Here is a 12615-nt window from a genome sequence, read left to right as displayed (position 1 = left end):
CCTTGGTGTCATTTCACAACTGATCTGGTCTTCAGTTACTAGTGTTCAGCGTGTCAAATCTATTCTCGAAATGGTCTCTAAATTCAGGTGGGATATTCGCAAGGTCATATTTTGGCTCTTGCGGACTTGTTCTAATTTTCTTCAGTTTCAACTTGAACTTGCGTACGAGTAACTGATGGTCTGATCCACAGTCGGCCCCTGGCCTTGTTCTGATTGATGATATGGAGCTTTTCCATCATCTCTCTCCACAGATGTAGTGGATTTGATTCCTGTATATTCCATCTGGTGAGGTCCGTGTGTATAGTTGCCATTTATGTTGATGAAAAAAGATATTTGCAATAGGGAAGTCATTGGTCTTGCAAGATTCAATCATGTGATCTCTGGCATCGTTTCTATCACCAAGGCCATATTTTCCAACCACCAATCCTTCTTCTTTGTTTCCAACTTTAGAATTACAATCACCAGTAATTATCAGTGCATCCTGATTGCATGTTCGAGCAATATCAGACTGCAGAATTTGGTAAAAATCTTCTATTTCTTCATCTTTGGCCTTGGTGGTTGGTGCGTAAATTTGAATAGTTGTATTAACTGATCTTCCTTGTAGGCATATGGATATTATCCTATTACTGACAGTGTTGTACTTCAGGATAGATCTTGAAATGTTCTTTTTGATGATAAATGCAACACCATTCCTCTTCAAGTTGTCATTTCCGGCATAGTAGACCATATGATTATCTGATTCAAAATGACCAATACCAGTCCATTTCAGCTCACCGATGCCTAGGATATCGATGTTTATGCGTTCCATTTCATTTTTGACAATTTCCAATTTTCCTAGATTCATACTTCCTACATTCCAGGTTCCAATTATTAATGGATGCTTGCAGCTGTTTCTTCTCATCTTAAGTCATGCCATATCAGCAAATGAAGGTCCCAGAAGCTTGACTTCATCCAAGTCATTAAGGTTGACTCTGCTTTGAGGGGGCAGCTCTTCCCCATCGTATTTTGAGTCCCTTCCAACCTAAGGGGCCCATCTTCTGGCACTACATCAGACAGTGGTTCACTTCTGTTCATAAGGCTTTCACTGGCTAATTCTTCTCAGAAGTAGACCACTGAGTCCTTCTTCCTAGTCTGTCTTAGTCTGGAAGTGCAGCTGAAACCTGTCTGGCGGAGTGACTCTGCTGGTATTTGAATACCTGTGGCATAGCTTCCAGGATCACAGCAACCTACAAGCCTCCACAGTACGACAAACTTACAGACATGTGTGGGAAATAGTACTAACGCTGGTAGGTAGTACTAATATTTATTAATAATATGTCAGCACCATGTCAATCAACACCCATGGAAGCAGCAGTCAGGAAATCAAAAGACGCATTACATTGGGCAAATCTGCTGCAAAAGACCTCTTTAAAGTGTTAAAAAGCAAAGATGTCACCTTGAGGACTAAGACGCACCTGACCCAAGCCATGGTGTTTTCAATCGCCTCATGTGCATGGAAAAGCTGGATGATGAATAAGGAAGACCAAAGAAGAATTGATGCCTTTGAGTTGTGGTATTGGCGAAGAATATTGAGTATATCATGTACTGCCAAAGAAGGAACAAATCTGGCTTGGAAGAAGTACAACCAGAATGCTCTTAGAAATAAAGGCAGAGAGACTATGTCTCACATACTTTGAACATGTTATCAGGAGGGATCAGTCCCTGGAGAAGGACATCATGCTTGGTAAAGTAGAGGGTCAGTGAAGAAAAGAAGACCTTCAATGAGATGGATTGATACGGTGGCTGCAACAGTGAGCTCAAGCATAACAACATTTGTGAGGATGGCACAGGACTGGGCAGTATTTTGCTTTGTGTACGTAGGGTCAGTATGAGTTGGAATAGACTCTATGGCTCCTAAAAACCACCACCACCACCTTTTAGGTTATTGTGAGGATTAAATGAACTGAAGTATACCTCAATCACATGGTGGATTTCCCTGGCATTTAGTCAAGTGCTCAGTAAAAGTTAGCTAATCTTAACATTATCACCATCATCATCATCATCACTCCAGGGCTGTGCCTTCCTTGCTGTACTGAAATTGTATCTCGATAACACACTTCCTTAAACAATGCCTCAGTATGACATTGAGAGGACATGTTTTCATCCTTTTGCTTTATTTCCAAGTTTCTGGTAAGGTTTATAGAGTCAAAACAACCACTTCCTCATTGCATAGTGGGCAGTTCGAATCCACCAACCACCCCTTGGAAACCCTAGAAGACAGTTCTACTCTGTTTTAAAAGGTTGCCTTGGAAACCCTGTGGGGCAGCTCTACTCTGTCCTATAGGGTTGCTGTAGTGATGGATTTTAAGGCTCACTTGCCTGACCAGTAGATGAGGATTAAAAATAATCCTTACCCTATATACTTCACAGGGGTGTTATGATTATTAAATAAGATGTACGTTTAGTACATGGGGTTGCCACAAGAACGCAACTAACAACGATAACAATACCAACGTTTCACAGTTTTGTGTACTGTGAAGTCCTATCCAAAACGATGCAAATATTTACTATGCAAATGTAGTTTGGGGGCAGGTGGGAGGAGGAAGAGGCAGTTATTCCTTAGGGGCACTGAGATCCTGTTAAGGGTGATGGAAAAATTTGGAAAAAGACAGTGGTGAGGGTTGTACAACTTGCTGAAGGTAATTAATGTCACTGAACTGTATGCATGGAAATGGTTAAAGTGGCAAATGTTTTGTTATATATAGAAGAAAAACAAAATAACCTATTTCTGTATCTGGGCCCTGTGAGCCTACCATGTCTCTGGCCAGGTCCCCTCTCCTCCCCAGGAAGTAGTACCCCTGCCTCCGACTGGCAGCTTGCCTGGCAGCATTCAAGTCCCTGCTTGGGGTCATGCACAGGGCCATGTTGACCTACCAGGGGACCTTGTTACCTCCTGCTGTAACCTTCCCATGCACCATAGTCAACCTGCTAGGCTTAGCTGCCTCCTGGAAACTGTAGATGGATTTACTTCCTCAGCACCCTGACTCACCACTGTGGGTCTGTTGCCACGTTAAGCCTTCTTGCCATAGGAGGTAAATGGGTCACGGTTACATATAAACAACTTGTTGGTGACTAGGGAACAGGGTATCCTGAATAACTGGTTGGATTGGCAGATGCACATGTATGTAAGTAAGAGTGCCAGGTGTTACTGAAGTATTAAAACACACTCTAACCTGACACTAGAACTAGATGGTACCTGGCTATCACTATTGACTGTTCTGATCAGGGTGGCAATAGATGGATCCTGATAGAATGGGAGAAAAAGAACCTCAAATTCTTAAAAAATAAACAAGTAAACAGACTTCTGGACCAATTGAGACTGGAGGACTCCCTGAGACTATTGCTCTGAGATACTCTTTAAACCTTCAACTGAAACTAGGCCCTGAGGTCACCTTTTAGCTCAGTAACATATTGGCTCACAAAATAAAGAATATCACCCCATGCGTACTGTGCTCCTTTAAAAAGTCATCTATATGAAACCAAATGGTCAACAATGACTTTAAAACAAAGATGAGAATGTAAGGGGTCGAGGAAACTAGATTAATGGAGACAGAACAACCAAAACAAAAGTAACAAGAATGTTCACACGTTGTGAAGAATATAACCAATGTCACTGAACAATTTGTGTGGAAATTGTTGAATGGGAACCTGAACTGCTGTATAAACCTTAACCAAAAACATAATAAAATGCTGTTAGAAACAATAACAACAACAACAACAACAAAAAAAACCACCCTAAGACCCTGGTGACCCCTTGCACAACAGAATGAAACACTGCCCAGTCCTGTGCCATCCGCCGTGATTGGCTGGGGATCAGACCACTGTGATCCATAGGGTTTTCATGGGCGGATTTTCATAAGTAGATCCAGGCTGCACCAGAGTCACCCCAGGGAGCGTGTTAAGCACTCATTCCCGCCCTCCCATGGGGGTGAGGCCTGAGAATCTGTATTTTTAACAAACCCCTCTACTGATTCTTTGACAAAGCCAGGTTTGGGAATTAACTACAAGGACGGTGCCTTCTCCTGTATCACCTAGCTGATCACATCTTAGTTGAATTTTGGCCCTAGCCAAAGGGTTGTGAAAAAACACTTTATCCTGAACTCCTTTATGAAGTCAGCTGGTGTTTCTGGAAGCCTCCATGGTTCCGGCTTCAGGGCCCCTAGCAACTTTGCTTCCAAAGCCCTTGCAGGCGGCCTTCCTGGCCTGTCAGCTTCTCACTGATTGTCAAAGTTCAGCCCACCCTGTGTATCCACCCAGCAGTTTTTCTCCCACCAGTTTCCATTGCGTTCTGCTTCACATGACTTCTTGCTCCATATGGTTTGGCTCGAGCGGGGCCAGGGTTGTGGCCACCCTGGGTGTGTGTACCAGCAGCCTCCTGCGGCTGTCCTTTCTCCAGCAGGAGTTGGTTTTCCTTCCACCTGGTTTCATTCCTTCCTCTGTTCCCTCATCTTCCAGGAGGCCTGGTATTTCTGACCCATACAGTAGATTTTTTTATACGTCCTTGAGGACTTTGGGCTATCTCATTAGCGGTTTATGCACAGTGCTTTTAATATTTAAGAAACCAGGCCTCCTTTCCTTCTGCTTATTAAAGTACACACACACTTATGCACATTCCAACAGATTTTAGTTAGATTTTAAAAAGCTAGATTGTGCTTTATCTACAATTTGAGTTAGTCTGATCTTACTGTTTTATTTCATGCTTTGTTCGTATTTACCATCTGTAAATAAGAAAGAAAGAAACCAGAGGGAGGTGGATATTTTCTTTGAGTAGTCTAGGGTATCAGAATTACCTGGACCATTTGTCAAAATGCAGATTCCTGGACCTTGTCCCACACCTACTGAACAGTAACCCTTGGAGGTGGGATCCAGGAGTTCACATTTCCAACAAGATCTCTGGGTGATTCATTTGCACGCTGGTTGTTGGGAAGTCCTACTTTAGATGGTGAAGAGAATCTGGAAAAGATGAGAAGACCCTGAGAGACAGCCTGGTGGCACCAGATTGCTTGGGGCTAAACCTAGGCTGTGCTGCTTACTGGCTATATGACACCTCCATGCCTCAGTTTCCTCATCCGTAAAGCAGCTGCAAAGCTATAGTATTTACCTCATTAGTTGTTGTGAGGTTTAAATAAATTAATATGTGTAAAATGTTTACAGTAGTGTCTGGCACCTGGTAAGAACTCTATGTGTGTTGGCTGTGAATATCCCATACAAGGGGAATGGCATGAACCAAGTCAAACAAATGGCCCCTTTGAGGGAGAGCAAGTAGACTGGTTGGTCAGGCACAGAAAGTTTAGGTCAGTGGTTTTCAAATTATGATATTCAAAGAAGAAATGTGGGAAGCTTGTTAAAAATTCTGTCCCTTCAAAGTTTCTGATGTAGCAAACTTGGGCTGAAATCCGGGAATCTGCATTTTAAATTTTTGATGAGGTGATCAACAAATTTTTAGGAACATTGGTTTACGTAGAGAAAAAACAAAAACAAAAAACAGTTGCTGTCAGGTTTAGTCTGACTCCTGTGACCCCAAGTTCCTCAGAGTAGAACTGCACTGTATAAGGTTTTCAGTGGCTGAATTTTTGGAAGTAGATTGCCAGGCCTTTCTTTTGAGGCGCCTCTGGGTGCCCTGGAAACCCTGGTGGTGTATTGGTTAAGAGCTATGGCTGCTAACCAAAAGGTCGGCAGTTTAATCCACCAGGCACTCCTTAGAAACTCTGTGAGGCAGTTCTACTCTGTTCTGTTGGGTTGCTATAAGTCAGAATTGACTCAGTGGTGGTGGGTTTTCTGGGTGGACTTGAACCTCACACCTTTTGGTTAGTAGCTGAGTTCATTAACCATTTTCACCACTGGAGCACAGGCGTTTAAAGTTGGGGAGGTATTCTGGGATTTGACTGGGACCACAGAAAGCTAAGGATCCTAAATGCATATTTAATCTTTGTTTTATTAGGTATGTCCAGAAAGCAGCAGAAGTATCCGAGAGGTGCAGTGTGCATCCTACAACAACAAACCATTCATGGGACGCTTTTATGAATGGGAACCATTTGCGGAAGGTAAGACTAGACCCAGCTCTGTCCATAGGAATTATTTGTCAGTTCTCTAATCCTGTTGCCTTCTGGTTGTTGCTGGAGGGATTGGTGTGATCCTGGTTAGAGTGTCAGTAGGAAACAAAGTGTGGTCCCAGGGCAAAGAGGAGCCTGAAGAGGTCTGTGCCAAGTGTAGCTACCTCAGGTGACCCCTGTGTAATCCTCAGCCCTGAGTCAGATGGATGAAGCCTTGATAGAAATGAGCAATGTCCAACATGGCAAGGTTGAATGGGACGGACAGGGTTTGAGGAATCGGTTGGATCAAGAGATTTAAAAAGTAAGGTCATGAGCTGTGAGTGGAAATGGAGTTTGCCGTTTCCATGGTTCCCGGTATAGAGGCTATTGTGGCAGCTTAGGAGAAGATGTAGGTTTGACAGGCTTTCAAGTGTCGGGGGCCTCACATGCTATTTCCAAAGATGAAGAGTAGTAGGCAGGCATTGCCCTCAGGACCAAGCTAGAAGGAGACCATCTTGGTTCCTGCCATTTTGAAAATGACAGATGATCCCATATTGGTAGAGCTTGTCAGTACTGCTCTGGGTGCTGGAGTCACCTTTCTTTGTTGAAGCCCAGATGATTACATGGCTTTTGGACTAAGAAGTGTTAAATTCTAAGATGCTTCTTTCCACCACAGAGAAATGGGCTCTGAAGTATTGGTGAGTCAAGCAAATGTGTGGGCGTTCTCTACCAGCAGCCAAGTTAGCAGGAAGGGGAGAGTCCAGCTGCCTTAAGTGCCCAACTGAAGAGTTCTGCCTGGCCAGCTGAAGGGCATTTCCTCAGCTCAGGGCAGTGGTTGGGGCAGCTGATGTTGGCCAAAACCCAGAGTGGAGAGCATTGCCACTGTGCTCCGGATCTGAAGAAATTGTGTAGGGAGAGGGCCTATGCTGATTTCATTCTAGAATCAATGTCAGGGGGAGCCACACTGTGGAAGGTAGAAGCCTTTTGGGGATGGGGATGTAATAGGGAGGTGCTTACCTGACTACTCTGAAATTAGAAATTTTTGTCTGTGCCTGTTTCTTAGGGAACAGTCTATAGCTTTAATTAGACTCTCAAATGGGTCCCATGACTCCACAATTGTTAAGAACTAACTTGGCTTAAAAAAAAAAAACAAAAACAGGACTCTCAGATCCAAACTGGAAAGATAAACAGGTGAAACACGGAGCAATTTGAATGTAAAGGTGAGGTAAGAAGCTACAGGGTGAGCAAGGGAATGAAGCCAGAAGTAAAGTTTCGGTTCGCTGGGTCAGAGCTTGATTCAGACCTTTTTCATTCTTAGAAGCATTATGCTAAAAAAAATGCAAGGTGGTATTCTGATTTGGATCCTGGAGTAGCAAAAAGACATTAGTGGAAAACCTGATGAATTCTTCATAAAGTGTGTAGTTTAGTTAATTGTATCATAGCAGTGTTAATTTCTTAGTTTTTATAAGTACACCATAGTTATTGAAGATGTTAACATTAGAGGAAGTTGAGTGAAGGGTGTATCGGGACTCCCTGCATTATCTTTGCAACTCTTCTATAAATCTAAAATGATTTCAAAATTAAAATTAAAAAAGCATTATGCTCTCAATTAGCTAGGTCTTAGATGCATTCTGAAGAAGATAAAGTCATTCTAAGACTTACTTGGTATAAGTGAGGAGAAGGAGGTAGGTTCCAGACTAAATGGGATCTACCCACTCAAATCAGGAAGTGGGGTTGATTCTGACCAATAGCAGGAGATGTTTGGAGAGGTAAGACACATACCAAAGTGAGTGACAAGCTCACAGAGCTTGGTCTATTCAAGGCAGTGGTTCTCAGCTCTGGCTGCTCATTAGAATTGGTGGGAGCTTTCTGAGAATACAGATGGTCACCTGACAATACTGGCGCTAATCCAAATAAATAAATAAATAACAAAAAATAATAAATGTTGGAGAGGTTGAGGGGAGATTAGAACACTTACGCACTGTTGGTGGGAATGTAAAATGGTACAACCACTTTGGAAAATGATATGGCACTTCCTTAAAAGCTAGTAATAAAAATACCTTATTGATCCAACAATCCCACTTCTAGGAATATACCCTAGAAAAATAAGAGTCATCACACGAATACATGTATGCACACCCATGTTCATTGCAGCACTATTCACAATAGCAAAAAGATGCAAATAGCCTAAATGGCAATCAACAGATGAATGGATAAACAAATTATGGTACATACACACAATCTAATACTATGCAATGATAAAGAACGATGATGAATCCTCCAAACATTTCACAGCGTGGATGAATCTGGAAGGCATTATGCTGAGTGAAGTAAGTCAGTCACAGAAAGACAAATATTGTATGAGACCACTATTATAAGAACTCAAGAAAAGGTTTATACATAGAAAAAAAAAATTCTTTGATGGTTGTGAGGGCACGGAGGGAAAATCACTAATTGGATAGGAGGCAAATGTCAACTTTCATGAAGGGAAGGACAACACGATCGATATAGGGAAAGTCAACACAGCTTGACCAAAGCAAAGGCATAGAAGTTTCCTAAACATATCCAAACACCCTGAGGCACCAAATTGCTGGAGTGGGGGCTGGGGACCACAGTTTCAGGGAACATCTAGGTCAATTGGCATACTATAGTTCACAAAGAAACTGTCCTACATCCCACTTCGGTGAGTAGTGTCTGGGGCCTTAAAAAAGTAGCAAGTGGCCATATAAGACGCATCTGTTGGGCCCATCTTGTCTGGAGCAAAGAAAAATGAAGAAAACAAAAGACGCAAGGAAAATATTAACCCAAGGGACTAAAGGACCACATGAACCAGAGCCTTCACCAGCCTGGGCCCAGAACTAGATGGTTCCTGGCTACCATCACCGACCATTCTGACGGGGATCACAACAGAGAATCCTGGACAATGCGGGAGAAAAATGTAGAACAAAATTCAAATTAATGAAAGAAGACCAGACTTACTGGTCTGATGGAGACTGGAGGAATCCCCAAGACTTTGGCCACCGGACACCCTACCAACTCACTGAAACCACTCCCAAAGTCCACTTTTCAAACGATTAGACAGGCCTATAAGGCAAACAACACACTTGAGGAATGTGCTTCTTTAGTTCAATCAAACATAAAAGACCAAATGGTCCAGCTCTTGCCCAAAAGCAAGGTGAGAAGGCTGGAAGGTACAGGAACTGGAGGAATGGACATAGGGAACCCGGAGTGGAAAGGGAGAGTATGCTGTCACATTGTGGAGATTGCAACCAATGTCATAAAACAATATGTGTATAAATGTTTGATTGAGAAATTAACTTGAGCTGTAAACTTTCATCTAATAAAGCACAATAAAATAAAAATAGAGATGCCTGAGCCCCAGCCCCAGAGATTGGGTTTTAACTGGTCTGGAATAAAGTCTGGATGAGCCCTAGTGCAGTGGTTAAGAGCCAGGCTGCTAACCAGATCAGCAGGTCAAATCCGCCAGCCGCTCTTTGGAAACCCTACGGGGCAGTTCTACCATGAGTTCTGCTATGAGTAAGTATCTACTCAACGGGCTTATTTTCGGGAATGAAGCCTGGGAATCAGGACCTTTTAAAGATCCCAGGTGATTCTAATGGACAACTGGGGTTGAGAACCCTTAATCAAAGAGGAGAGGTGATGACTCTAGCCTTAAAGGAGAGACAGAATGGGTGTTTCATAAACCGATTAGCTGAAATAGTTTCCTGGGTCAGAACAACAGTATTTGTCAGTGAACACTCAGAGAAGAGGTGACCCTATCTATTGCTTTAATGGAAAGCTGCAGATAATCGCTGCTTTACTGTCATTCACTGGGAGGGAAGAGGAATTTCTCTAGCAGTGCACACAGTTCAGTACACGGTGCACATACGGTTTCCCCTGGAGCTGAAGCTGCCTGCCAGACCTTCTCAGCATGGTTAGGAGTGGTTATCCAAGACCTCCAGATCCTGCCAAGCCCTGGTAGACTCAGGTCTAATATCAAAAACCGTCTGCATGCTGCAAGAATGGTTGAGCTAATGTTTTCATGTGTTACAGATATTCCCTGTGGATGCCTGCTATTGTCTGGTTTATGTATGATTCTACCTTTTCTGTTGTTTGGTTGGCCCTGATTTGTGCTGGACTTTAAGTGTGAGGGCCTGGGGCAAACGCTTTTATTTCTTCTGGAAAATCTCAAACATACGTGGAAGTGAAGGTAATAGTATAATAAGGCACTATATACTCGTGATTCAGTTTCAGTGGTTATCAGCTCACAGTCAGCCTTCTTCATATGTACCCCATCCCTTTTCCCCAAGCCCAATTATGGGAAACTATTTGAATTCACTTTGTACGCCCTTGTTCATTGGTGGATATAATAGTTAGGACTCTTGGTTGTAAGTGACAGAAACCCAGCTTAAATACACTTTAACAAGATGTATTTAACAAGGTATATTTGTTGGCCGTATTACTGGGAAGCCTGAGAGGTAGACTGAGCTTCAGAAATGGCTGCATTCCAGGGCTTCAGCAACATTAGGGCCCTGCTTTTCTATGTTTCTTGGTTCTGCGTTCTTTGTTTTCAGGCAGGCAGGAGGCTTACGTGGCTTTGAGCTGTCAGTCCTAGTAGGAGAGATTGTCTTTCACCTAGTGACTGTTTGAATCTCAGTAGAACCATACTGTGGTCCTGTTTCGGTCATGTACCTGTCCCTAGATGTGAATCTGGGGAGTGGGAGTACTTGGGCCAGCTCAGGTCATGTGATCAAGCCTACAGTGGAAAACCCACATCACATGAAGCAGAGGTGAGGAAGTAGGAACTGGCATAGACAAAGATTCCTCTACAAAAATCAGTGTATACTAGATACAGCACAAGAATGAATTATCTTGAACAGAATAGTTTTCTATAGAAAAAAAAAAATGCCATAAGCAATTTTTATTGTTATTTCTATGCCCAACATAGATGTAGTATTTGTTCCTATAGCTTGATTATATTAATTACACTCTCTATATGAAAGAGATAAAGAAAAAAAAAAATCAGTATATACTTCTTGACCGTTAGCCACTGAGATTTTTAATGAGCTAATTAGAATCCTGGAGTTCTACAAAGTAAAAAAAAAAAAAAAAAGGAACGTGCAAATTCGCAGCAGGTTAGAGAAACCAGTGCTCTTCCACTGGATGTTATTTTACCTAGAAAATTCAACATTCTTTTAAAATATTCACTGACATTAGTATGTCTCACATGCTTAGAAGGAGAGGAGTAGCCCATGGTCATTGAGGTTGCATTTGCTTTGGCTTTGTTTAAATTTTTTTTGCTGCTAAGTTTTCTTGATTGTGTCCTTCTTCCTCTTAAGTGACTCCCAGGCTGACCAGTGGCAGGAAGACACGCGGTTAATGTTTCTGTGGGGTGTTCATACTTTACGGCTGGATTTTGCATCGGGCTCTTGGTTTTGTTTGGATGTCTGCTGCTATTCGCATGTGCCTACTTAGAGAAACAGCTGCACTCATTCAATCCAATGCCATATAGAATAGTAAAAGCAGAATACACTCTCTGATAAACACATTAATTTGACCAGATGGTTCTTCTTAGGCCTTTAATCGCATTTCCTGGATACGGTGACCTAGCTTTGGATAATGCCTCTAGGAATTTTTCTCATAGCCCTAGCCCTATTATTGTAAAGGCAGAAACAGGGTGGCCGTGTATCCCTGTTTACCCAGGACAGTGATGGTTTATGCCTGTTGTCCCAGTCCCCGTTCACTCTCAAAACTGTACTGCTTTGGACGATAAATTATATGGTCATTCTTGTGAGAAAGAGTCCCTGGGTGGTGCAAATGGTTGATGTGCTTGAGTGCTAACCAAAAGGATGGAGGTTCAAGTCTACACCTTGGGAGAAAGGTCTTGTGATTTACTTCTGAAAAATCAGCTGTTGAAAACCTTACGGAGCACAGTTCTACTCTGACACAACACACATGGCAACTGGTTTCTAAAGACAATGCAACAGTTTAGTAGGAAGACTTTTGTTTAGATGCTGAGGTTGGGGAAAATTGTACCTGTTTTCCATACTTTGTCAGCACCAGGGATGAGGATTTTGCTAGGTCACTGTGGACTCTACAACAGCAAGTATCAGTCTTAATCCATAAACCAAAGACAGCTTTGTGTTTGTGTAATTTGAGTGCACTGTGTGGTCCTGAGAGCTGATCTAAAGTGAGTCAAAATCTAAAAGTCAGAGGTTAGGCTTAGTCAGAAATTGGATATTGCTGACTGGTGATAGGAACAGAGCCATCGTATCATCAGAAACGACTAGTTTATGCCGCAGTAATGAATAATCCCCAATCCTAATGCCTGAACACCATGAAAGCTTGTTTTCTTGTTATGTAGTATATGTTCTGCTCATTTGGGGACTCAGGATGATAGACGTTCCATCACAATGCATGCTTCTACTGAGGCAGGGAAAGTGAACAAGTAAATCATGCCTGGGTTCTTAAAATTTCTGCCGGAAGTGATCCCCATTGCTTCTGCTCACATCTCATTGGCCTACTCCAAAGGATGCAGAGAGAT

General features: G+C 42.5%; 1 protein-coding gene across 1 annotated transcript in view; it reads left to right on the top strand.

Moving 5' to 3' along the window:
* The window catches only part of THSD4 (thrombospondin type 1 domain containing 4), a 688190-nt gene that overhangs the window by 117658 nt on the left and 557917 nt on the right, over positions 1–12615 (top strand). Inside the window, exon 6 of the mRNA XM_023552873.2 lies at positions 5981–6083. Within this exon, the coding sequence (XP_023408641.2) occupies positions 5981–6083 (103 nt within the window). The remainder of the gene's footprint in view (positions 1–5980; positions 6084–12615) is intronic.

Source organism: Loxodonta africana, chromosome 13, assembly GCF_030014295.1.
Source record: "Loxodonta africana isolate mLoxAfr1 chromosome 13, mLoxAfr1.hap2, whole genome shotgun sequence".
Lineage (NCBI taxonomy): Eukaryota > Metazoa > Chordata > Mammalia > Proboscidea > Elephantidae > Loxodonta > Loxodonta africana.
This window is presented reverse-complemented; position numbering and strand designations above follow the sequence as displayed.